General features: G+C 29.9%; 5 protein-coding genes across 8 annotated transcripts; 2 read left to right on the top strand and 3 right to left on the bottom strand.

Moving 5' to 3' along the window:
* The first annotated feature begins 2,116 nt into the window (after nucleotides 1-2,116).
* LOC105249055 (deformed epidermal autoregulatory factor 1) lies at nucleotides 2,117-5,756 on the top strand. The gene is made up of 4 exons (XM_011254209.3): nucleotides 2,117-2,889; nucleotides 3,474-3,965; nucleotides 4,055-4,519; nucleotides 5,353-5,756. The coding sequence occupies exons 1-4, from the start codon at nucleotides 2,623-2,625 to the stop codon at nucleotides 5,551-5,553; spliced, it is 1,425 nt and encodes a 474-aa protein (XP_011252511.1). The 5' UTR covers nucleotides 2,117-2,622; the 3' UTR covers nucleotides 5,554-5,756.
* Nucleotides 5,757-7,617: 1,861 nt separating this feature from the next.
* On the bottom strand, nucleotides 7,618-10,191 carry LOC105249056 (U3 small nucleolar RNA-associated protein 18 homolog). Its single transcript, XM_011254211.3, has 7 exons — nucleotides 10,029-10,191; nucleotides 9,744-9,962; nucleotides 9,392-9,560; nucleotides 9,130-9,315; nucleotides 8,452-8,643; nucleotides 8,208-8,373; nucleotides 7,618-8,100 (listed from the first exon to the last, which is right to left on the bottom strand). The coding sequence occupies exons 1-7, from the start codon at nucleotides 10,124-10,126 to the stop codon at nucleotides 7,637-7,639; spliced, it is 1,494 nt and encodes a 497-aa protein (XP_011252513.1). The 5' UTR covers nucleotides 10,127-10,191; the 3' UTR covers nucleotides 7,618-7,636.
* A 2,339-nt stretch (nucleotides 10,192-12,530) lies between these two features.
* LOC105249058 (sperm-associated antigen 6) lies at nucleotides 12,531-24,069 on the bottom strand. 3 transcript variants are annotated; one of them, XM_011254214.3, is made up of 10 exons: nucleotides 23,893-24,069; nucleotides 23,335-23,597; nucleotides 22,807-23,017; nucleotides 22,538-22,716; nucleotides 22,292-22,465; nucleotides 22,060-22,212; nucleotides 21,820-21,969; nucleotides 21,570-21,728; nucleotides 14,385-14,530; nucleotides 12,531-12,782 (listed from the first exon to the last, which is right to left on the bottom strand). In XM_011254214.3, the coding sequence occupies exons 1-10, from the start codon at nucleotides 23,915-23,917 to the stop codon at nucleotides 12,638-12,640; spliced, it is 1,605 nt and encodes a 534-aa protein (XP_011252516.1). In that variant the 5' UTR covers nucleotides 23,918-24,069; the 3' UTR covers nucleotides 12,531-12,637. The 3 variants fall into 3 exon arrangements, with proteins under 3 accessions (XP_011252516.1, XP_011252518.1, XP_011252517.1); XM_011254216.3 differs by lacking the exon at nucleotides 23,893-24,069 and having other exon boundaries at nucleotides 12,532-12,782; nucleotides 23,318-23,498; XM_011254215.3 differs by lacking the exons at nucleotides 12,531-12,782; nucleotides 14,385-14,530 and adding an exon at nucleotides 21,275-21,501.
* Nucleotides 13,414-19,882, top strand: LOC105249059. The gene is made up of 3 exons (XM_025408054.1): nucleotides 13,414-13,792; nucleotides 17,686-18,789; nucleotides 19,802-19,882. The coding sequence occupies exons 2-3, from the start codon at nucleotides 18,577-18,579 to the stop codon at nucleotides 19,880-19,882; spliced, it is 294 nt and encodes a 97-aa protein (XP_025263839.1). The 5' UTR covers nucleotides 13,414-13,792; nucleotides 17,686-18,576.
* On the bottom strand, nucleotides 23,910-27,015 carry LOC105249057 (biogenesis of lysosome-related organelles complex 1 subunit 6-like). Of its 2 annotated transcripts, XM_011254213.3 has the most exons (6): nucleotides 26,802-27,015; nucleotides 26,066-26,173; nucleotides 25,911-25,998; nucleotides 25,688-25,774; nucleotides 25,457-25,553; nucleotides 23,910-24,090 (listed from the first exon to the last, which is right to left on the bottom strand). In XM_011254213.3, the coding sequence occupies exons 1-6, from the start codon at nucleotides 26,861-26,863 to the stop codon at nucleotides 24,077-24,079; spliced, it is 456 nt and encodes a 151-aa protein (XP_011252515.1). In that variant the 5' UTR covers nucleotides 26,864-27,015; the 3' UTR covers nucleotides 23,910-24,076. The 2 variants fall into 2 exon arrangements, with proteins under 2 accessions (XP_011252515.1, XP_011252514.1); XM_011254212.3 differs by lacking the exon at nucleotides 23,910-24,090 and having other exon boundaries at nucleotides 25,146-25,553.
* Between the last annotated feature and the right edge of the window lie 969 nt (nucleotides 27,016-27,984).

Raw genomic sequence — 27,984 nt, 5'->3', positions numbered from 1 at the left:
AACTTTAATACAACACTAATATATCGTTATACAGATATATCTCTTTACCACTTTTTTATTAAATCTTTATTACATATAGACTTTTTTTGCAAATCGAAATATTACAACAATTTTTAAAGGCAAACTGTTTAGTTTCTTGGTCGGAATGTGTCAACTATCTCCTGTAGATCCAAGGTGTCGAGTCTAATATACCCAAAACACTGTTTACACGGTCTGCATACCATGCAGCAAATTGTAGCGACTAACAATGAATTAAGCTTAAATACATCTACGTACGTATAAGAATTTCAAAGGGAAAGTCGAGAAATTTAATTGATGCTCCGAATAATGAGCATTATATTTGTCTTCTGAATCGAGATAAGTGCTATACTTTCTCGTCACCTCAAATCGCGCGATTACAATTAAGATACCACTGAATGAGAGACACGTTAAAGTACTTTAACGTGTCTCTCATTCAGTCAGAGAAAGTTGTTTTCGCACATTATTTCGTTACATGTAATGTAATTAATTATAAGATAAGATAGTTGTTTATATATAAAATATATTTTTATATAAATTTTTCCTAGCAATAATTCAAATTTAATAATTTTTTTCATTGACAATCACATTTGCTTATCTTTTCAGTTTTTTTAATTATTATGGAATAAAAATAGGGAGGAGAGGGAGAGAGAAAGAGAGAGAGAGAGAGAGAGAAGAAAAAGAAGAAAAAAGACAGAGGGGGGAGAGAGAGAGAGAGAGTTTAAATAGTCTAACTGTGTGTGTAATGATAAATTTAATAGAAATATATTAAATTTTATTAAATTTTTTCATTCAACATTTATACATAAAAAAATGTATCCAACATTTTTTCACATTATATAAATATTGTAAAATTTTTCTTCAACCAATTCTTATATTCAAATTTTTGTAATCTCTATTTGGAACATTTTATATATATATTTATAAATTTATCATGTTAAATCTAATTGAAGCGTAAATTAATCGCTAATTACAAATAAATTTTTTAAAGAAAATTTTATGAAAAATAAGGTATCGAATATTTATTCTCTCTCTCTCTCTCTCTCTTTCTTTTATTATATATACATATATTTATTAATAAGAAAAAGAGTACACGCACATATACATACATATACATACTACAGTGTCGGCGTGGGCGCGCAGGCATCTTACATAATTTTTTAATTTCTTACTAATTATTTCTGAGTGACAATACAATTACGTACGCATGTGTAATTAATGTTTCAAAGAACCGTTTAATTGACGCGTAAATTAGTCATGAAATAAAGTTTAGAAGAAAATTTGATGAAACATTTAATTAAATTTTAAATAAATATCATTTTGCAAGAAATTTTTTAAAACTAAATGTTAAAATAAATTTTGAGACTGCTTTTACGAGACCAAAAAATAAATAACATCATCAAGGATTTTTCAAGATTAATTTCTTGAGTTTAGGGAAGGTAAATCTATACGATATTGAATGGACAAATGTTGAAATTGTTGTAATTTTAAATAAAAATTGTTTCGATGATTGATATTATTGATAAACAATTTAAATCGAGAAATAATTTCTTGACTCAATTTTGATTTTTCTGAAAGAATCAAAATTGAAGAAAAATATTTTAGAAATCAAAAAGGATATATATCATTGTTTGCATGTGCACGCATGTAAACTAAACAAATATACAAAAATACAAAATATAAGATATTATGCTCTGATGTTGTATTATTTAGACTTTATTATTTGCAAAATACTTATTATTTTTAACAATAAATTGCACAACTATAATCGAGAGATTTTCACTTTGAAAATTATTCATACTTGGAAAAGATTGATAAAATATACGTAACGCACGTGCGCGCGCGTCCGATTTTTCGTTCCGATTATTCCAAATGCACTATATACATAAGACATGTATAATATAAAATTATACGTAATTTATTGTAATTAAATTACTGTGTGCTCTGTGCGCGCAATATAAAATTGGTACAATTTTTACAAACGGTTGAAATACACATGTATATCCTGCACGTAAATTTATTATTAATGGTAGTTAATACATATATTAATTAATTATGTTAATTGTGATAGTTAATTTTTAATTGACATTAAATTTTTTTACTCTTTTATTCTCTAATTTTTCACGCTTAAACATTTGACCACCTATTATATACACATTTCGTTTTCTTATTATTACATAATGCGTGTATACATACAATTTAAGGTACACGATAGAAATATAATGGAAATTACGAAGCGATACGCAGCTTACAATATGCGTGCTTCGAAATAATAGGGAAAATTCGCTAATAATAGATTACGCGCTAGCTGAAAAGCCTTCTCGTCGTCCCTTTTCGTCTAGATGAAACAACTTGAATTAGACACCGTGGGGCGTGGGGCGCTGTGCGACGAGCGTGCGCCGACGCTATCGCGCCAACGATTGTCCGCGGTGAATCAACTGGCACTGGCAGCTGACGGCGACGCTACCTAACGCTACCTACCCACCCGCTTCGGCTTCGCTTCGGTTTCAGTAGCCTCCGTCGGAACGACCATAGAGAACGACGGTGGCGAGGAGGCGAGGAGACGAAGGCGCGGTGAGGCGAGGCAAGGCGAGAACAGCCGAAATGGAGGAGAGCCAAACATCGGAAAGTGTCGCCGTGCTACCGGACATGTCCGAACCGTTGACGAGCGAGACCGAGGAGGCGACCGCATTGACGAGCGAGCACGAGACGCATCCCGTCGCGGTCACGGCGAGCGTTACTTCGGTGCCGGGCGTACCGGGCGTTCCCGGAGTCGGCGTGCCGGTTTCTCTACCCGTGGGCTCCATCATCGGCGTGTCCAACTCGACCCATGGCACGACCTTCAACGTCATCACCTCGGATCAGCTACAGGTACGCCCGTAACGTCCGGATAAACGCGCCGCGAGCGACGGACGCACGATTCGACGAACATTGTGCGTACACACACACACACACACACACACACACACACACACACACGCGTATACATGAACGGAACGCGCGATCAATGACACGTTTTATGTTTTTCCCATGTGTTACTTTACCCACGATGACGGATGATATCACGGAGGCTTACAGAGTACACACGTTGGAATAACGCGTCTGTCCACGCTATTTCGTCAGTCGACGACGGCTCTTATTCGTTTCACCGCGTTCTGTTTTTTGTGTTTTTTTTTCCGTTAGAGGTTGGCTAAAACGGGACACGGTAGATTGGAGATATTATGTAAGTCCCAATACATATAACCATATAAAACGCGAGCAAGCGAGTGTCCAAATGCGAACAAAATCTAGTTCCTTATATATATATTTATAAATGCAATGTGCTTCCAATACGCATACGTTTACTAATTTTACTCCATTATAAACATCAATTGAGTTATTCCAAAAAAGGATAAATATACATGTGATTTATTAATATAATTTATTTATATGTAAATTATATTTATCATTTGCAGCTGCCAGGTTCGGGACAATTCAAACAAATGCTATGCGTCGATAATGGATTCATCTGTGACTCGCGTCACGATAAAGATTCGGATCCTCTTCGTTGGAATGGTGAGCTGAAGGCAACCCATATAGTTATTCAAAATAGCGCGGATGAAACGGAATCGGAACAAATACATGTTTCTACTCCCAATTCTCAGCCAATATATAGTTGGTCTGAAGCCGCGAATTTAGCAGTTTTACCTGTCAGATGTAAGAACACGAATGCAGAATTGCACAAGAGTAGATTCGGATCTGGTGGTAGGGGCCGTTGTATCAAGGTTGGCTCAGAGTGGTACTCGCCTAGCGAATTCGAGGCTTTCTGCGGAAGGGCGTCTAGCAAAGACTGGAAACGAAGTATTCGATTTGGCGGGAGAAGTTTGCAGACTCTCATCGACGAGCAGATCTTAAAACCGCATGCCACTTCCTGTACTTGCGCAGCGTGTTGCGACGACGACAGTGCGGTAAATAAATCAAGCATTTGTATTCTAACATATTTCTTAGTTTGAAACAACGTCAAGCTTCGATTACACGCCATTGTCAATTTGTTCAGACAGGACCGGTGCGACTATTTACTCCGTACAAGCGCCGAAGGAGAACCAGGGATGCGTCCGACGGAGACGCTCCCTCGCGTAAACATAAAATTGACAATTCGCGAGATGGTAGCAATAATGACGAGAGCGGCGACGAGGTCGTCGTGCCTGACAAAGAAGTTTGGCCACAGTTTGTCTCCACGGATGGGGGATTGGTCGTACAACAATCTCAGGAACAGGACTCTGTTGTCCAAAATACACATCAAACGGAGAACGGTCAAGGCGACGACATTTTTAAGAAATTGGACGAAATGTCAAATAAAATGATGAAATTAGCTTATGAATTTAGACGTACCTTGGAAGAAGTAAAGGAACTAAACAGACAGCAGAGAAGAGAACAGGCGCTAGTAGCGCAACTTGGAGGACGGACGGACGTTATCGAAACAGTTGGACTGCAACCGGCTTCGGATGCGCATAATAAAAAGGTAAAAGGAATACCAATGGAGGAAAAAATATTTTATTCTCTACTTTCATGAGGGAAAGAAAGAAATTTAATACTTTAATCATTTATTTATAAATATCTCTCTCTTTCTGTGCAACCAACTATCAAAAAACTTTTCAACTCTCGAATTTTGAGTGTAGTATTTGCAAATCTCTTTTTTATATTCTCAAAACTGAAATCTTATTTAATAAGATATATTATCTCTTTGTATAATGCCATTTAAAATCTTTATATAATGGATTATATATATTTGCTGAATTATCTATATACTTTGTACCATTTTTATAATTGATATCATTGAAATGTTGTTTAAATAAACAGAAAAAATTAACAATTTATATGTATATTTATGTATAACTACTGTTTTAGTGATGTTACTAATGATGCACCTAACTTAAAGAAGATGCATACTACTTGTCTCTCATTAATATTACAATTTTTAAAAAATTTATTTAGCTCTTTTTAAATAATACTATATGTTTCAAACAAATTATAAGAACGTTATCAAGGTCTTTTTAGACTATCTAATTCGCGACAGAAGTTTATTTATAATTTTATCCGTCACATTTTATATATGTATGTATGTATATATGTATATATACTATATATTTTGACTTGTAAGTATTTCATGTGTTTAAATATTTTCTGTATTATATTATGCATAGAATTTATAAATAAAATTCTACCTTGAATTTTGTCGCGAATTACAAATTGTCTAAAAGTTCTTTGAAAAAAGAAATTATTTGACAGTATAATAAAAAAAATATATATTAGTACATCAATAATAATAGTAATAATATTAATAATGAATTGTAGTGTGCCAACTGCAATCGAGAAGCATTCGCAGAATGTTCCCTATGCAGACGCACGCCATACTGTTCTACATTTTGTCAACGTAAGGATTGGGCAAGTCATCAGATGGAATGTGTGAGAGGTGCAGCCGAAACAGTGATGCTCATAGTGGAAAGTAGCAGCGGGGATACGAGCGCTCTTCCAACAGCCACTACGGATCAATAGCTAGTGTTTCTTACACCGATTCATCAAAAAAATATAGAAAACGAAGAATCTGATGTGGAAACGTTCCAACTTAAGGAAGAGAAAACTTGAAGTATGCAAGTTATAAAAACAAAAAATGTATATATAAATGTATATATGATAGGAAATATTGTGTGTACATGCGCGCGTGTGTGTGTGTGTGTGTGTTTTATATATATGTAAAATGTATAAATATAAAAAGATATAAGATGTCCAATCATTATCATTTTAATGCTTAATAACATAATCTTCAGTTGAAATTAATTTTTCATCGATAAAAATAAAAACAGTCATTATTCTTGCAATTTGTATATCTTTAATATTTTTAATATTATATATACTTATTAACCAAAGCTTAAATTCAGTCTCTAAAAATAAACTGAAAATTAATTAAAGATTGATTTTTTTTATTTGGTTATCTGAAATCTTATCCTTATATAAAGAATTTTTTATTTTCAATAATTGATTACTTGAAAATTATTGGAATACATTAACATTTTTATATAAAAATTTTTTTATTTGAAATTGGCCAAAGAATGTGCTACTAAATGCTGACAGTAGTGAAGAAATAAATGCGTGTAAATTATTTTTAGATTATTGAATAAGATCGCGACAATTCAATGTTTTAAAAGCTTTATAGAAACAAGATGTAATGTAGTGTAGTGTAGTGTAATAATGAAATAGCATATCGTAGCGATGCTGAATCACATAACGATATAAAGATACATCATGTATATATGTTACTTTATATAAATAATATTTGCTTTTAGAGATTAATTATCTTTGTGAAATGTAATACAGTCTTGGTGAATGTACAAAGGCGTATATAGGCGATAAACGACCAAAGGCAACAACCTCTATAACTATATAAAGAAAATATACATATATATATATAACATAGAAATTACATTTCAGATATGTCATTGCATATACATTATAACACTTACTTTTTTAAATATGTGTGTGTGTGTGTGTGTGTGTGTGTAACGTGATATGAAAATTACTGTATTTGTATTTATATATATTTGAAGCTATTTTATTTATACATTTCTACATACACACACATATATGTATATCACAGAAATTTGTGGTGTACATTAAATATTAATGCAATATTATACATGTGTGTGTATATACATATATGTAATATTTATGTACACACAATTACACACGCACTATATATATATATATATATATATATATATATATATATATATATATTTAGATATACGGCATATTATAATTTATACAAGATATATCATGTACAAGCAACGATTCATTATTCATTCTTTGTTTGATTGCACACATGCCCATGCAAACATATTGTATGAGACTTATTTTTATTAAATGAAACAAATTTTAAATATTAACATGTTTCTTGAATAATTCTTTTAAAGACAAATAACATTTAAGAATTGCAAAACCTTATTTTTTTAATGTAATTGTAATTTATTTTTATGGGATAGATTACATAATTTCTAAAATTGAAAATTTTATATAACTGGAAGGAAATATGTAATCACATTTTACTTTTAATGAATATAAAGTGAAAACATTTCAAGATTAATGTGATAGCTGTATGTAAGATACAAACCTGAATAATTTTTTTTTACAGTAGAAATTTTACAATTTTATGTGAATAATCACACATAATGTATGTAAAGCACATGTAATGTAATATTCTTCTAATATTATATTATCTATCTTTATCTCCCTCTAACCCTCTTTCACTTCTTTCCCTCGCTCTCTCTCTCTCTCTCTCTCTCTCTATATATATATATATATATATATATATATATATATATATATATATATATATAATGTAATAATAAAGAAATCAACGAGAATAAATCAAGCAATTAAAATATACTTGTGGAAAATATTTTTAATTATTAATCTTATACTGAATATTACAATACACTATATATATATATATATATATATATATATATATATATATATATATATATAATTTACAACCGTTAGAAAAATCTTATTATAAAGATATAATATCTTTTAGAAGGTATAATACTTACTATATGTATATAAATATTTTATTATATAGTTAATAATTTCCATAATGTCTTAATCTATATAACAAAGCAGAACCTGTTCTATTAGCAATACTGAGGTAACCACTGCCAGGAGAAAAATTAATCATTTGCGGTAGACCTATCTTAGTTTGAAATGTTGGAAAGTTCGAAAATACAGTAAACGAAGGTATGTGCAACATTTTAAATGCATTATGCTTATCAACTGATGCCGCACTCAATATCTCGGATGTCGGATTAAACTTTAAGCTTGTTACACTAGTTACAAGATTCATCACTATTTTTAAAGGTGTCGGACTTTGATTCTCTAAAACAGCTTTTGAGTCATAAAGATTAACCACTCCTTGAGCGCTACCTGTAGCTATAAACTGGCCACTTGGAGATACGGCGAGTGACGCGCAAGATATGCATCCATCGTCTATGGCGCGATTAATACATGTTCGAGTATTGAGATCCCACACATACATTTCACTCCCACCTGTATTTCAATAGATTAAGTTAACGAAAACACAATTTAATGCAGAAATTTCTAGGAATTCTGTTAAAAGATAAAAATAAAAATAAAAATTGTAAAATCCTACTTACCATGCGTGATAAGTGTCCTATTATCTGGACTAAATATTAATGTTCTACATTTCGAGTTCATCTTAAGCGTACTGATAAGTTCTTTTGTAGAATTATGTAATAAATATATTTCACCCAATCTTCCACATAATGCTATTAAACTGCCATCAGGAGACACTTCATAATGCTGGAAATATCAAGATATGTTATAATCTCATTACAGAAACTTATTTCGAATATGTATAAAAATATTAATTCAACAAACTTTCATATTTGTAATTCCATGTGGTAAAGGTAATTTATAACTTTTGCCACTCATTAAATCATAAGTATGACAATATGGATAATATTGAGAACCAAGCAAGATTTCTGTTCCATTTTTCATAAATATTGCTTTGCTAATTGGATATTTTTTAAATTGCATACTATGCAATTTACCATTTGTATGACCATCTACCTGTAGAACAAATAACACTTGTGCGTTAATAAAGCTCAATAACGATAAAAATGTTATAATAATCTGATTTAATTAAATAAAATAATTTATATTTATTTAATTGTTTGACAAGGTTTCCTAAAGAAAGGTTTTAATTCAAAATGATTTTATTATATTAAATATTTGTTTTTATACGATAAATCTCAAAACTATCAACACTGATATTACATTTCTTGCATTACAAAAAGTAGAATTAGGAGACATTTTTGTATCACGCTCTTTTCAACAATGAAGTAAATTAATTATTTCTTTTTTCTACACTTTTCACTACACTTTTATTTTATTCTCGATAAAACTTTTGTTTTCTTCTCCACAATGATAATGAACAAAAGAAACATTTTCAAATTTTATTACATAACTATAAAATAAACTATAAATATCAATCGATTCTCGAAGTATTGGAGTTATTAAATATAATACCATCTTGAATTGATTAAATACACATACTTGAAATAATGACAAGATGCCTGATGTACCAGCAACCAGAGCTACAGTGGACGATGGATGAAAATCTACACTCGTGATAATAGGACCTTCCGTATGAGTGCTCTTATTCAAAGCTTTGAGTGCTTTGATGTCAATAATATTTTTTGGCAGATTCTTGACACTTGATGTCTCTAGATGGCAACTATGCTAAGAACAAAAAGAATAAAATAAAATTTAATCCATTGAATTTAAAAAAAAGGAAAATTCTAAAATGCTAAGATACCTTCAAGATATCATTATCGAAGTCATTGGCTTCATCCTTTTTCTCAAATTCAGCCCATTTTGGAGTACCCACAAACAATTTGTATCTATTCTCTAAGTATGTTGTATATAATTTTTCCGTTCTTTTGAATGGTAATTTGCATTTCTGTTCTCTTTGAGCTATATCCATGCTATTATATAACATATATATATATAATTTAGTATACGTAGTATGCTTGTGTATTATTATATATATATATATATATATATATATATATATATATATAGCAAAAAAAGTCTTTAAATATGTCTTATATTTATCTTTGCATCCTTATATTTTCATTAAATAAAAATATATCTTTTTTTATACATACGTATAATTGTAATCATCATCATCTATCCATACTGCTTTCTTTTCCTCCCGATTGGCATCCTCTTCATTATTTAAAACTAAAGGTTCTTGATCTTCATCACTTTCTCTTTCTTTTTCATTTTTAATATCAATGGGTTCGTTTATTACTTTTGTCATAGATTGATCATCCAGTAAATTATTTATGACATCACTTGGATCACCAAAAACGATTTTTTCCAATCTGCAAATTAAATATTCGTGTAATATTTTAAAGATAAAATAATTAGCTACTTTATATTCGTTATACCTAGCTTCTTCATCCGCATCGTATTCATTTTTCCGTTTCTTCCTCAAAGGAACCGAAAATCTTTTATTATACACAGAGTGAAACCCAAGAGCAGCCATCCTACCCCAGCGCACGTATATCCTGACTGTGTGCTCCCTGAGGAAGTGGACATAAACTACGTCGTTACGCTCGGTAAAGACCTTTTGCACGTATGCATACAAAAAATTTAGGAGTGCCTTGTTTAATCATGTTGCGATTAACTACAGCCAATTATATCAACTTGTGCCTAGGGTAACCAACAACGATTGACCAATCAAAGAGTCTTATTTTGAATTGGCCACATGGCGACGTGGTCAATCGTGTGTCACTAGAGAACCTCTAGGAGAGAGAATGGACAACTGATCAAGCTTTTTCATGATTGGCTGGCAGAAAATGTATCAATTTTAGCTATTGCGATGCCAATGCAAAATATGATGACACACAAATAGGACACACATGACACACATATATTAACCTATTTGTGTGTCATCATATTTTGCATTGGCGTCGCAATAGCTAAAATTGATACATTTTCTGCCAGCCAATCATGAAAAAGCTTGATCACATGTCACATGATCAGTTGTCCATTCTCTCTCCTAGAGGTTCTCTATGTGTCACCATAGACTTCTATAATAATACAACTAGACTGCGAGCTCCTGTCTATGGCCGGTATTCATAGGCCGGTATTCATAGTCCGGTCTTATATTTAAGATCATCTTAAGAACTCATTCCACCAATCAAATAACTACAATGCAGCTATTGATTGGTGGAATGAGTTCTTAAGATGATCTTAAATGTAAGACCGGACTATGAATACCGGTCATAGTCCGGTCTTACATTTAAGATCATCTTAAGAACTCATTCCACCAATCAATAACTGCATTATAGCTATTTGATTGGTTGAATGAGTTCTTAAGATGATCTTAAATTAGAGAACCTCTAGGAGAGAGAATGGACAACTGATCAAGCTTTTTCATGATTGGCTGGCAGAAAATGTATCAATTTTAGCTATTGCGACGCCAATGCAAAATATGATGACACACAAATAGGACACACATGACACATATAGGGTGCTTTCCAGCTATGGTAACACAGTGATACACTGTGTGACACAGTGTTACACAGTGTCGACTTGTAGTTGGAACGCTTTTTAGCTTTTTTATTTTGCCACTAGAGTGCAGGGCAGTCACTTTTAATAGTTGTCACTAGGTCTAAATTTTCAGAACGTTCCCACACAACATTATGTCGTCTTAAAGACGTCTAGATGTCTTTAAGTCGTCTTTTGATGTCTTTTGGACGCAATATCACGCAATACCATTCTTAAAAAAATTAATGATACCAAATATGAAATGTTATGTTGGCACTCACTGGGGTGCTACAAAACGACGACACAGGCGAACACAGCATTTTTGCTGTGTACGATTGTGTCGACTTGTGTCGTAGTTGGAAAGCACCTGTGTCGACACTGTAGCGACACAGTGTCGCCTGTGTTGCTTGCTGGAAAGCACCCATATTAACCTATTTGTGTGTCATCATATTTTGCATTGGCGTCGCAATAGCTAAAATTGATACATTTTCTGCCAGCCAATCATGAAAAAGCTTGATCACATGTCACATGATCAGTTGTCCATTCTCTCTCCTAGAGGTTCTCTAGCATAACCATAAGCATAAGGAAATTGATTGGTCCTCAAGTATATGCATAAGAAAATGAACCAATCAATTTTCTTGTGCTTATGGTTATGCGCTTATGCAAAAGTGTGTGCTGCGGCCTTGATGCTCACTGCGCGTAAGCGTACAAAGCGAACGCAGCTGAAATGTGGCTTTCTGCTAGCATAACAACGGTTGAAATTGACCAATCAGAACAAAGCAATTTGTCGGCCGATTACTCTGATTGGCCAATTCCAACCGCAACCAAGCCCGCAATCGTATGTCCCGATCTACAACAGATAATTTAAGCCCTAAGCCTTAAGAAATTGACCAATCACAGCCGAGCATTCTTTTCATACTTGACTGTGATTGGTCAATCTCTTAAGGCTTAAATTACCTATTGTAGATCCGGCCTTAGGGCTTAAGATCATAAGAAAACTGACCAATCATAGTCGATTATTTCGAAAATAATCAACCATATGTACGATCAACCGTATGTATGATCAATTTCATCTGTTTTGAATGTTGAGAAAAAAGGAGAGAAACATTCTTTCCTTTTTTTTTCAAGACATCCAAAGAGAGAAAAGGAGAGAAGATTTCTTTGTTCTCCTGGCTCAAAGTATATTTTTAAAGATGCGGCCTCATTGACGCTAAAAAGTAGCGTCAACCATTGGTTGAACAAAGAGGTAAGTATAGTTGCTTCATTGTTCAACCAATGGTTGACGCTACTTTTTAGCGTCAATGAGGCCGCACCTTAAGACGAGCAAAATGCATTTTTAATATTTATAGACTTCTTAATATGTAACAAAATGAAAATTGCATATTCAAAACTTTTATTACAATTACATATGAGAAAAGTGACAAATTTTAGTTTTGATGCATATTAACAAATACATTTCGTTATGCAAACGGAATATTGATAGAGGCACCAATATAATTTAGAATCATCCCTCATCGTTATAAAATGACGTAGGTAGACTAGAATCCATATGCTCGGACGATGATTTATGATCAAATACAAAAAGACATTTCGGCTGGTACTGCTCTACAGCTTCCAAAAGGCTATCTGGATAACCGGGCGAATAGTATCTAAAACAATTTTCCTTTAATTTAATAAATGACAACAATTAAAGGATAAAAGAAATGTACTATTCAAGTTGCCATTTAACTTACAACTTAAAATTTAAATTTGAAAATTTTGCTATTTTTCTGTTACTTTTATAATTTAAAAAATACAGGATACAAAATAAACATTGTTAAAAATATATTGTTTTGATAAAAACTCATGAGTTAATATAACGTTATATGTAGATTATGTTTTTCTATCTTATCAATCACACATACACACACACACACATATTCTTTAAGAGCGACCAACAGTTTTTTTAAAATAACTGTCGAAAAATTATATTTACACATTTAAGATTATATCATAAATAATTATTATGTCTTTAAAACATTTCAATTCTCGTAGAAATTATATAAATTTATTTGTCACAAATCACAATTTGCTGATCTTATTTTTTTATTTTTTTAATTGCCTTTAGAAATAAACACTTATTGTTTGAAATATATATATATATATATATATATATATATATATATTTCAAACGATAAGTGTTTATTTCTAAAGGCAATTAAAAAAATAAAAAAATAAGATATATATATATATATATATATATATATATATATATTTCATTAAAAAAAGTATATAGCGCAATGTGTGTGTGTACTATTATATGTTGGGAGTGTTGTGTGCGCGCGCGACAAGTATCCACGCGTAAAAAAACTATTAATTAACTACATTACTTTATAAAAATAATACATCTCTACAATACAAACTCAACAATATCGATCCACTGAAGCGTTTCGCATTTACGTATTGTTATGTTTCGAATACGATCAGCTGTGTGACAACATGGCGGGCATGCCGTTTATCGTTCGGGCGATTTAAAAATTAAATATAAGATTTAGAAACGGAGCCACGCAGTTATATGTATTCACTGGCAGCGTAAACAAGGTTATGGCGTCAATCGGCTGAATTTGTGATAATAGAAATGTGATAGAGAATCTGTCCTCAACCATATATTTCTTCACGTGTAAGTACCTTACCTTATTTTCGTAAAAGGGTTAGACGAACGAGCAACTAGTGTTTTGAAGAATTAATCTATCTCCTAACACTCATTTACACAATTTAATTTATATATCTCTCTTTTCAAAGAAATTGTTTTTCAATGATCAGTACCGAACACAAAAATAACTTTACAGTAGACTTCTGTAAATTATTGTATATTGTATAATAAAAAAGGTTATTATAGATTGACAATTTGGCTATGGAAGCCAAGGAAAAAGAAAAAATATTGCAATCATTAAATGCAGTTATTGTGGAAAAAGTATATCTTACGATATATATATATATATATATATATATATATATATATATATATATATATATTTATACATATATATTTTAATATATTTGATATATAAATAGTGATATATAGATTTAATGAATGAGAATCAATGATAGTTGTAATGTTGAAATGATTTTGATATATTATAGAATATTATAGATAGAGAAATATGTTTGATTGATTTGTTTTAAATATGAATGGAAATATTTTTCCAATTTTATATCACAGATAACACACATCACACACACACATAACATCTAAATAAATAATAAGTAACCTGACAATTTCTTCTGGAAAACAGCAATTGATAATTGTTATATATTCTGAAAGTGCCGTGCCAGGTTCAGCTTGAATCTCTTGTACTTTCTTCAAACCACCAGATGTTACAAATAATCTTCTTGCTTTCGCATCGTGTGGCAAAATCTGTATATATAGAAAAATAACACATTATAAACAGGCAACAATACATTTACAAGTGTGAATTATTTAGTTGAAATATAAAAGTATCAGTAAATTTGTACAATAAGAAATTGATTTTAATGATTCAATCAGTTAATATTTTCGAAAATGTGTAAAATAACTCTGAAGAATACAAAGGAATATGCTGGAAATGTTCAAAATATTATTAACAATCACATTGTATCGTATATTGCATGTAGGCTATGATATTCTGAACCAGATTAGACTTGCATAACTGTCTGTAAGTAGTACACGTATTAATACTCATGAAACTTATTTTCTCATGTCATCGCAATCTATGATATCGATTTTTCAACTAAATTAATGAAAGTAGAGAAATATAATATATAAAGAATGATATGTAAATAAATTTATACAGTTAATATACAGTTAATGTATACATTTGGAAAACCTACACTTATTTCTTATATTCTTATTTAACAATTTTAATTTGCTTATAGTTAATTTTTTATTCCATTGTTTATTTTTCAAACGCAACTACATATATTCTATTTCTTGTTTATCATGTGCAATTATATGTATTCATTCTTGCAACTTTTTGCACAGATATATATTAATTTGTATGTGCATATGTGCTTGTGATGTTAATTTTGACTTCAATTAAGGATATTAATTAAGGAAATGCATGTTTTTATTACTTTGCATTACTTTATACACTATTTTAAATATTTGCATATTAGCTTTGTCGTCTTTGATGCCATTAATAATCAAAATAATAATAATGCAAAAAGAAAAATAATAAACTTTCACTCCTTTCACACACACACACACACACACACACACACACACACACACACACACACACACACAGAGCAATGTTTTAAAACTTGCCACAAAACGATTCATTAAAAAGATGAAGCTCAATAATACAGATTGTAACAAAATTTATGTTCAGTTTTTTTTAGAGTTTTGAATCAAAATTTTGAAATCACGAAACTGCTTATTGAGAGATATAATTTTAAATTAAATTAATTGAATTATGTATAAAAAATAGAAATTTGTTTCCTTTATTAATTCAAAGTAAGTTCAGTGAAAATTAATAAAAAGTATAGTGAATAAAATATTAATGAATGAGATATTAATGAACGAGAATAAAATATTAATGAATGAGATATTAATGAACGAGAAGAAAATTAATAACATTTTTTTCGTGGAGAGAAAGTAAAACTTTGATATGTATGTAAATATGCATTTCTATCATTGATTATAATCCCTTCAAATTTTTCACATGTATATTGTGTGAGTGTGTGTGTGACTATATAAATATAAAATTCACATGTATATCACAATGATGTACCACATTTCGTATATTATATATGATATTTCGCATCATTCTGCATTTAACTTTTATTTTATTTGAAATGCTGGAAACCGATATGTAGACAATATAAAATATGTTAAATTTGCTTGTTATTGCTCCAAACTCTAGAATTATGCTCTATGACACAATATATACATATAATATATAATTCACAAAATCATATTGTAAAACACGTAAATAATTAAACTAAAAATACTCTACACTATTGATTGTAAATTAATATTGTAAAATGAAAAATAGATAAATCTTTTCTTGTTACAGCATTGATATAGTATCGTTTAAACTCTGGCTCACATGTATACTTCAATTATGTGAAAATTTTAACCATACAAAGAAATATGAAAAATATATTAGATTTATTTATGTAAAAAATTGTTTAAAAGCCGTTTAAATTAATATGTCGAATCTTGAGTTTTTGTCAAGTGTTACTGTGTTTTTCAATGTGTAATCTTCCCTTCCATATTTATAAAATCTGACAAGTTTAATTTGCATTTTTGAAAAATAAAAGGAAAAGAGAAGTTGAAATAAACGAAAGAAAAGAGGAGATAAGATGCGATAAAAATGTAAAAAATAAAGAATAAAAAAAGGACAATAGTTTTGACAAGAGAGCTTCTTTAATTTTGAATTGCTAAGTGCAATTTTATTAACTAGTTCTCCATCGCTGGCATGGAATATCTTAAACAAAAACAATATATATACAGAGTGTATCAAAATTCGCGGATGAGGAATGCACAGCGTGAATGCGTTTTTCGTGCCAAAAGAAACAACTTTTCCTTTGGCAAATTGCGTCTGAGCATTACTTTTTTTAATAAGAACAATTTTAAGCTAATGAATAAACGCTTTTGAGATTACCCATGAATCAGGAGCGGCGCGCGCACGACATGCATTACGTTTAAACGTATTACGCTATTTTGCTACAGATTTCATCAGAACTATGCATGATAACTAAATATTTGTTAAATATCTATGAAATAGCTATTTTCAAAACAATTTACTTAATGAAAACACATTTTCCATTTGATATCACCCTGCAACTGACTGAAAGTAAAATAAGTAGATTAGATAACATGTGATAATTTTTTGACATATTTGATTTAGAAGAACAGTTCCATTGTGCAATAACAATCGTCACATCAGGAATGATGCAAGAATTAAACAAGAAAATCCTATCCGCAGAGCGAACATGTGTATACAAATAGAAAGTCTGCATTTAAAACATATGCTTTAAAACATTTATCGATCTATTTTAGGGCCAACAAAATTCTTAGAACGTTGAAACAATAATTTTGAATCAAAATTATTCACGTGTTATCTAATCTACTAATTTTATTTTCCATCATTGTTTCCGCAATATCAAATGGAAAATATTCTTTCATTAAGCATTGTTTTGAAAATAGCTATTTAATAGCTATTTAATAGATGTTTACTAAATATTTAGTTATCGTGCATAGTTCTGGTAAAATATAATAAAATAGCGTGTATGCGCGCCGCCTTTGATTCGTGCGTAATCTAAAGCGCTTCGACGTTAGCTTAAAGTCGCCCTCATTAAAGAAAATAATGTTTAGACGCAAAAAGAAAACAGTTGTTTCTTTTGGCACAAACTATCACGCTACGCATTCCGCGTCCGCGCGCGAATTCTGGTACTCTCTGTATTCATAATGTTTCTATATTTTAAAGATAAGAGACCCTATAATATAAGTTCACGTAATTTGCGTAAATTAATTTAAATTTACATTATCGTTCTCATTTTAATTTTCTCATTTTCATCTGTTTGCAGCGCTTATTGCGGTTTTACATTGTGAATCATCGGTAAAACTACTTCCATTGATATATAGCGGGAGATACTGCAACGCGTGTTTTCAACTACCATTGCATCATTCGATGACGGAAGTATCAAAATCATTTACAATCAATTTTATTCTCATCAACTGCAGCTTAAGGATGACCAACCCTGAAGTTCTGTGAAAAAAGCTAACGAGCAACCAATTTGTGCTTTATTACGTATGCCACGTATTGAACGAAAATGCATTTGGACTGAGGTATAAAAGCGTTTCGAGCGGATATGCGTTTTAAAAATTATGTTTTTGCGTCGTGAATGTAAGAACATAGTGAAACCGACTACGGAAAATTAATACGACTTAAATTTAATCGGCAACGGCTGAAGAATAAAGAAAAGTTTATGCTTTTCGGAAAGGATACAATGTGCTAATTTATCATAATAATATACCGTATAATCGCGAGCGCTCGGTATGTAGATAACGAGACAAGATAACTGTCTTAAATTTTCGAGATATCATGACAGCTTGAATGGCAAAACAAGAACATTTTATTCCTTTACAAGTTGTATATCGCGCATGTATATGTATATTCGTGCACACACATTGGCATATCTATAAATTCTCTTCTGTGAAATCTGCTAGTCAGTTTTTTCGAGATCACGCGACAAAAACTGGCTGCTTTAAAGATGAGTTTATTAAAATCTGCACGATTATATAAGAGAATCTTTGAGAAATCTTGAATAAATATCTGAAAAATTTAATTTACGTTTCAAACAAATTGTGAAGTTCGTTAATTGTACATTTGTGTGAATATTCAAAGCGCCAACAAGCGGAACAAGTGTGCATAGTAAAATAATAAAAGAGAAAAAAATAGGCATAGCCACATCAAAATGATAAATAATCAGCATTGTGTGATTCTCAATACTGGTGAGACCAATAATTATCATCAACCGGTCTCGGCTAAACCCTCTGTTGTCTCTGTATCAAGTATCGATTCTGATGTCAGCGACAGAAGGGATGTACGTGAAGAATTATATGCCGGAATTTTTAGGAGGCACAGAAAAACTATACTGGTATTAGGCAGTTTTCTTAAGATGTTAAGAGTAAATAGAAACATGAACAATTATGCTAGTATTAAACCCAATGATGAAACAGATGAGTAAGCTAATGCATTAATTAACGGAAGATTTGTTTTATGAATTTAAGTATAAAAGCATTAATTTAATTATTAAAGGATAATTTATTTCGAAACATTTCTCTTTTAGTTAGATATTTGTTTCACGCTAATAGAAAACTCCCGCAATACAACAAAATTTTTGTAATTTTAATAGATTCTTTCAGGCAAATTTCTTAAAATCTAAACGATATCAATATCAAGATGTGATTTTTCAAATTGTTAAAAGTATAAATTTGATATACATACACACATATAATTGCTGCAGATATTTATACAGATTATATCATTCTCAGTTATTTTATAAATGACTATACAATAAATTAGGACAAAATAAAATTTAATTTCAATATTTTTTTTAGTATTTATATTTTTCTATTAAAAAATTTACTTTACTTTTTATTTTATTTTTTTTAATTCACGATATTCCGATATGTTTTATTTTTGAATTTGTTATATATACGTATGTACATATATATAGTTCATTATATGTAAATTTTTCTTACGAATTTTTAAGTTAAAAAAAATTTTCTTTTCTCGATATAACTGATTACAAATAATAAAAGAAATAAATTATAATTAACAAGATCAATTGAAGAAAACTGCCAGTGAAAAGATTTATATATAAATAGAGGAGAAATTCTTTTATATATTTATGAACATTCTGACTGCATTTTACAAAAATACAGAAGAAACTAAGAAAAGATATTTATACTCTGCAGACAAATTTGCCCATCGAAAAATTACTATCATCCACCTACATTTGTCAAGTTATCATCATTGGTTTTAATAATAATTCTACATAACAATATTTAGTAATAATTCGACATAACAACAATATATGTAATTTTTCTCTACAAATAGTTTGCAGTTTATGTCAACTGCATGTAGCATTCATCAATATGTTGAAACAATGTTAAACAATTTTTTTTGTTTTGCAGAAATATTTGGACAGATTGCACGCTTTGAGCCGAGTATACGCCTTAATTGCTTTAAGATTTGAAATGCAAAAATATTGGTAAAATCGATATTTTTTCTATATTTTATCATATATATTATGTATTCGTATTTCAAAATTTGTTTCATTATATATCGCCTCATGTCTCATGTTAAAATGCGAGGTTTAGAAAACTGCTAAATTTTTCACGCTTTCACAATATCAAATCTTTTTATACAATTATAAAAAAATTTTTATCAAGAATGATGTATCATATTTTAATGTTGCTGATATAACCCATATAGTTAGCTCGTGAAATCGGTCAATACCTTAATGTATATTATTATCTATATTATTACGACGAGCTTATAATATTTATGAGATGCGCGTGCGTACATACGGACACAGACACATACACACGCACATGTACACACACACGCACTCTCTCTCTCTCTCTCTCTGAGGGCATATATAACAATATAAGATTTGTATAATAATTATAGATTAATGCGAATATCAAATCAATGCCTTAGTGCTTTATATTTTGACATCTTTTCTAGTTTTATCATTTATAATCGAGTACTTATTAAAATTTATTACCAATTCAATCGCTCTTTGTCGTGAATATTTTTTTGTATAATCTGCATCTTTATACTATAGTGTCATACATACAAATACTGCCATTAGAAAATAAAACAACAATATAGTATACGCGAATTAGTGAGCAACTCGAAAAACAATCATGCGTTTAACAATTTCCTAAAACATATTTAACGATAAGTTTTAAATAAATATCTTTATTAAATGAGATAAATATGTATCTCTATACTTAGCCGAATCACTCGTTGTGGTAAGACTGAAAAATGTGCTCTTTTGGAACATTAAATGTGCCATGTGCTATTTTAGAAGAAGAGAAAGAGGGAAAGAAAGATGAAAAAAAGAGAGAGGGAAAAAAACAAATTTTTTTTGCATTTGTCAATTTCTGAATTGCAGTTATAACATTGAACGTATGTAATGATATAAAGCATATTTTTTAACAGTAATAATTACAATTATAGTTTACATCTAGACAACGTATGACCGATCGAAAAGATTTATCTTTAAAATAATATCGGATGAGCGATATAAAGTAATCATGATTGATTTACAGATCAAGCAAAGGATTCATAGAACGTACAGTTATTTGCGTGATGTTGCTATTAAATATTATATGTATTATTACGTATGTATTGCGATAAAGTTTAGAGATTTATTTAAAACTTTAGATATATAACTTGGAAACTGTAATTTATGCTAATAGTTTTTTTAAACTTAAAAAAGAAACATACATACTGGCGCGCCTTTTAAGCAATAGTAGGGCGAAAATTTATATACTAACAGCTTTATCAGATTGCTTGCGTATACATTTAAACATCGCGTAAACATAGACACATGTAATATAATTACGGAAAAGGATTTTTATCGAAAAATGATGTAGAAGAAGAAGCAACAGACATTTTGTTTATTCGATTGTCAAGATTCTACATGATTTTTTAAACAAATAATTATGTTTCAAATGCATTTAAATGTATCGGGTGAGAAAAATTTGTATTATCACTTTGTATAATGTATTATTAGAACGTGACACACGAGAAATCACGTGTATGTGAAACACAATAAAGTATTTATATTATGTTTAATAAATCCTAGTTTTTGCCATCGTTCCTTTAATCATCATATTATTAACATTATCAAATATTCACGATTAGCTTTCAATTAAATTATAGTCTTACCTTGCTGAATTGTCCCAGCACATATTTCAAGATATTAAGAGGCACGTCATGTAATAGAGGTTCAAGAGCTTCGATGTACATGCATTTTTGCAGCACTTGCTTTAATGTTGTGTTACATTTTGCCCTAAGATCTTCGGAACTTTTCGAATCGCTATACAGCTATTCGGATTTGATTAAAAGAGATTTAATAAATTAGCCTATTTTAACAGAGTTAATTCTGGTAAGGAATAACTTAACATTTTTAAATTACCTTCAATAACTTGGGCAGTATGTTCGCAGCTGCAATTGCTTTTGCATGTTCGGGTGTATGCTTGCCAATTTGTCCGATCGCCCATACAGTTACCGCAAGAATATGATCTTCTGTTTCTTCTTGTAAGACAATCGTCAATTGTACAATACCCTATATATATATATATACAAAGTAATTAATTATTTTACAATGTTACATCAGATGGAAAAGAAACCAATGTTATTTTTCATCGATCGATACTTTGGATCCTATTACAGCTACAGCCAACTGATCAGAATGACCAGCGATGTAACCAAGCGCCATGATCGCTGGTAATCTAGTTGCCGATTTGGATACGTTGATTAATTCGATAAGTGCAGCGATACCTCCAATGTTTGTTGCAAGTTGCGCCAGCTGATAGAAAATGCATATTAAGAGTAAAATGAAAAATAAATTTTTATTGAAAAGCTACTTGTCCATTTGTTTCAATTACTTCCAACGTGTGTTTGCAAATTTCTCTGGTTAAAATTGCAGCAACTCTACCGACATTCTCATCCGGATGTGCCATGTGCACTAAAACATCAGGAAAAATTTCTGCCTCGATCACAGCCTCCGCTAATTCCGTAGAATGTTTGGCTATACTGCTCAATGCCAACAATGCTTGACGCTGCAGAGATTAAAAATATTCAAATGCAACAATGAAATGTTTTCAGAAATTGTGTTTAATGTGTCAAATTACCTTTGCTTTGGCATCGGGATTAGCTAAGGTTTTCGCGAGGAAGGCGACTGCACCTGTGTCCACTACCGCTTGTGCAAGTTCGATACTATGTTTACTTATGTCGCTAATGGCCGAAGCGCCGATTTGTTTAATATACAATTCGGGTTCTTGCAAACACAGTACAAGAAGTGACGCCGCGCCTTGACAGGAAGTATAATATAGTAGAATAAAATATTAGAGATTAAACAATTTTCTGTACATTTATAGAAAACAAGCCAAAATAATTTTACCAGCATCTACTGCTGTTTGAGCCAAACTCTTGTTGTGTCTTGCGATATATCCAAGTGCCCAAGCAGCTGCTTCTTTCACTTCTGGATCGAAATCTTCCAAACACTCAATTATAGTCTCCAAACCGTCATGGTCTACTACTATTAATGCCAACTCTGGTGAATGTTTTGCTATCGCTCGCAACACAAAGAGTGCCGCTTTCTTGTAAAATTTCTATATGACATGCAATATATACCTTCCTTAATTTTATGTTTGTTATGTTTGTATTTTCATAATATATACATAAAAAATTTTTAAATCTTTAAAGCTGTAAATATATATATATATATATATATATAATTTTTTAGAATAAAATATATAAAATTCGAAAATTTATGTCTTAAAGATTTTAAATTTTCTATTTGCGCCGCACTACTGCGCTCGGCTCATATTTGCCCTTTTTAATTTAATATGGTATCGTGTTTTAAAAGTTTATTTTAAAAGTTTATGCTCTATCACAATTAAAATGCTTACATTTAAGAAGTTCATACATTTTGTTTGTCTATGTTCTTCAACAAATGTGACAATATATCTCTTCTAACAATAGCGTGTGCTAGTCTGGAATTATGATTCGCTAACTTGCCGAAAGCGAATGCCGCCATATGTTGAATAGATGGTACGGTATCCATTAGTAAAGGTCGTAATAGATCTATTACACCCGCCGCCTCTAAGCAATCGATATTATTAGGTTTTGACGATAAATCCGCTATAGATTGCACAAAGAGCAATCGCGCCTTTTGATATTGATCAAAAACTAGAAAGAATAAGAAATTGTACATATTTTGTTCACAATATATCTAAATAAATCATATATATATATATATATATATATATATATATATATATATGTAAATATATGTATATCATATGTATTTATAGCATTATACGCAAATACACATCCAAATATTATGTATGTAACATACATCAATGAACATTTCTTATATTTTTGCTATAGAAGAAACACCTTTTCTTTCTGAATGATGTATTTGTGCTTGAATATAATTCATTATAATGATATATAATAATAAAGATGAAATAAATGTGCTTACCTTGTAAAATCGAGCGTGCTGTCATATTAATTATCAGAAAATATCAGACATTGTATTTAACATTATCGCTAGTTAATCTATGACATTCTGTGTCTCGCGATATAGGAGTAATTTTTGACAACTCTTAATGAAGTCGTCGTCTGTTTGAAAATGAAAATCTGGCGCTCTTGAAGCTCATATCATACTATGCATTAGAGACTGAAATTAAAGATAAAAGATTAAATTTTGACTAATTAGAGAGAAAGAAAGAGAGATGGGGAGGAAGGAGAGAGAGGGAGAGAATAAAGAAATCTATGCTCCTTTTTTGTCCTGATTGGTCAAGTTTTAATCTTTAATTTCAATTTTTATTACATAATCTATTACTAATTTTAGAGCTGTATCAAAAAATAGACACAACTTCTATTCTGCAATGAGAGGAAGATTTGCAATGAAAGAAAAGTCAAGAACTTTAGTGTTAATTCAATCATTTTCATTACATTTACCTTCAATTGGGTTTAATCTGCAGTTGTATTATATTCTTTTAAGAATGAAATGATTGACTATGGATATGAATGACTGTGGTCAGCTTAACAACTGTGATTAAGAATAACATGCAGAGATTGATATAGAGCTTATAATAGTGGAAGAGCCTTGCCTATGCGTCGACAAAGGAGAGATTGTTTAAAGAAAATCAACATAGAAAGATGGATATATTCTATCTCCATATCATACATAATTTTAAAAACAACATAACAGATCTGTTCTACACATATGTTTATCACATATGTTTTACAATTTAATAATGTTAATTATTTCTGATTTTCCATTTCTATATGTTTCATTCTTCATTTCTTACAAAGAAATAAAACAATATCAGATCGCAAATTTATGGATCTATTATCACAATTCAAATAGAAATATTATCTTTAATATAATAGAAATATTATCTTTCTTAATCGATCTCTCCTCAATGCAACAGAGCCATTCTGTTAATACAAGTTCCATCAAACATTATTGATTATATCTATAGAATGATCAACATGAAAAATTCCAACAATGTAATTTCTGCATATAATAAAAATTTTGTTATTGATTATTATTGATATTCTGCATGTTAATTAATGAATAAGTTATAGAGTTATAAAATATTAACTTTATTATAATCATACATCAACATATTTGTAAAAAATAATAAATATTGATTAAAATATATGAGAAAATGTAACATATACAAGTTTTTTTAACAATTATACGAATAAATTTAAGGAGAATAAACTTCAAAGAGAGAAAAAGACGAAAAATATAATTTTTTTCCAAAACAGATTGCAGAGACAAGTAATTGGCTAAGTAAAGTATCCAGAAATCAAGCATCATTTATATATTATATAGGCAAAGACTTTAACAGTTTTTACATATGTTTTATTACAAACAATAATTGTCTGCTTATCGATTACCAGTCTATAGCATTTTATCTTCCGCTGTATATCTCTTATACATACGATTTTTATATAAGCTATTTATTATCTTTTAATATATACACCATTAATTATTCGATTAATTTGTTAATTATTTGAATTAGATTTACCAATCAATTCCTGTTCTCTGCGCAATTCTTGCTCGCGTTGTTGTTCCTTATTTAATGCTTCCTTTTGCTTAATCTGTTGTAAACGTAATGCACGTTTCTATAATGAAATTTTTTTTAGTAAGCATTATAAATGTATTTACATACACGCATGCATACACGTACACAGGTATACGCGCTCTCACATGCACGCAGATATTTGATATGTATTCTTATAAAAGAGCTTTAATTCACCTTTAATTTGTAAGTTCTTTCATGAATATTAATCATTTCCTTTCTTATCAATGTTAATTTTCCTTGGTAAACTTTAATAGCTGCAAACTGTAACATATGTTTATGGTGCATATGTATGTAGGTATATATATATATATATATATATATATATATATATATATGTATAGTTTACTTTTCTATTGAAAATATTAATATTTCAAATATATATTACTATAAATCATACCATATCATTTAAATCTATATCTTCAAATGTTTCATGTATCTTTTTGTTTTCAAGTTGCATTTGAGCGAGCAAAGCTTCTTGTTTACTTCTACAAAAGACATCAAGGTAAAATATCTTACTATTTGTTTCTTATTAATGATTTATGTAATGCTTACGTGAGTTCAAAAAGTTCATTTTTAACTTGTTCCAAGGGAGGCTGACAAATACCCAAAAGACCTTCAGCCAACTTTTCTACTGCTTTTGAGAAATATAATGTATCTTCGCTATATATCAAAGAAGGAATAACACTATTAAACTATAATATAATTAAATTGTCATTAAACTTATTCCTATAATATTGTAACGTATTTTTTTTTGTATATATATATTGTACTGTATAATCTATTATACAGGTATATAAAATGCACCAATAATAATATTAAATTTTAAATACTCATAAAATAGAAAATTGCACAAATATTGATATTATATTTTTCTAATCTATTTGTATGTATTTATAGATTAATTTATATATCTTTCTTGTCATAAACTGGAATAAACTTTAAGAAAATCATATTTGCATTGTAAAATATGTAAACTTGTTTTCTGTTTAAAAAACGTTTGTTCATCATGGAATAGTTCTACCAGAGATTCTTTATTACTCCGTTACAAATAAGAATTGTATTTAAGTTGCTCAAATTCAACTCAACAAATGAAAATTTGAAAATAAGCTATTTACTAATAAAGAAACATTAGGCGCGCACACACTGTACACACTTACTGACATGTACGTAACATGTATGTATGTATACGTATATACACATCTCACATATAAAGAACTTCCATGTATTAAATGATTGACATTTTTAAATGACTCGATGCTTGTATGCAAACAAGTTATAAAAAGGTTACCTGACTTCCTTCTCAGTTTTCAGTTGAATATCCATGACTCCAGCTTCTCCTATGTCATTCATATTCTTCGTCGTCGCTTATTTTCACCTCATTCGTAATCATATAATCGAATAAGTTTTCCTTGCGATAAAAGAATAATTATGAATAGTGTGACTGAAATCTTTATACATACATATACGTGTAAAGAGCTTCGAGTGATCCTCTGAGTCTCGACTCGAACGCGAGACGCGAGACGCCCTCTGTGGACATGCTACGTGTACGAAATGTCGGTAACGAGTTTTATATAAAAAAACGAGTTCTGCATATACATATACATATACGCAAAAAGACGCTTACGTATTAAATAAATTTCTAACATAAAGATGTTTTATGATGTTATTGCTTATATAACGCAAAATTGACTTATATATTAAATAAATTTCTAATATACATATACGACATTATATATGATTTACTTTAAAACTGAAATCACGAATAAAATTTATTTTAACAACTTGTAAATTAAAAATCATTACTGATAATTTTATTGAAATGAATCGATTTTATTACTCTCTCACTCTTTCTTTCACACACAACAAACACACACGCGCACACATGCACAAAGTAAATATAGCATGCTAACGAGAGAATATATATATAATGTGTGTGTGTGTGTGTGTGTGTGTGTGTGTGTGTGTGTACATGTATATAGAAGGGTAAATAAAAGAAGAAATGTCACTGCGCATACATATATATATATTTTTTTGTTATATTTGGATAATATTATAATTTGCAAAATATAAATAATAAAATTTTTAAGATGATACATCAAATATATGCATATATATTAAAATATATGCATATATATTTTAATTTTTATTCAGGTTGTAAGCTTATCTGTATTTCATAAATTCACGTGCGATTAATTACTTTTAATGATAGATTAAAAAGATAATAGACTTTATATTTATTAAAAAATATTAAATTTTATAAACTTGCATTAACGCGAACACTGCAAAGATTGCTATTGCATTTTATTATTATTATATATATTATACTATTGCAATTTATTATTATTATAATAGCGAGAATCTTCATAAAATGTAAGTTATTTTCAAAATCCTTTAAAAAACATATATTAAAACATTAATTTTTTTTATTTTCGCATTATAATATTGTAATCATGCAAAATAAAATCGTTATA

Source organism: Camponotus floridanus, unplaced genomic scaffold, assembly GCF_003227725.1.
Source record: "Camponotus floridanus strain SB8 unplaced genomic scaffold, Cflo_v7.5 scaffold2, whole genome shotgun sequence".
NCBI lineage: Eukaryota > Metazoa > Arthropoda > Insecta > Hymenoptera > Formicidae > Camponotus > Camponotus floridanus.
Note: the sequence above shows the minus strand (reverse complement) of the source record. Positions and strands in the feature narration are given on the sequence as shown.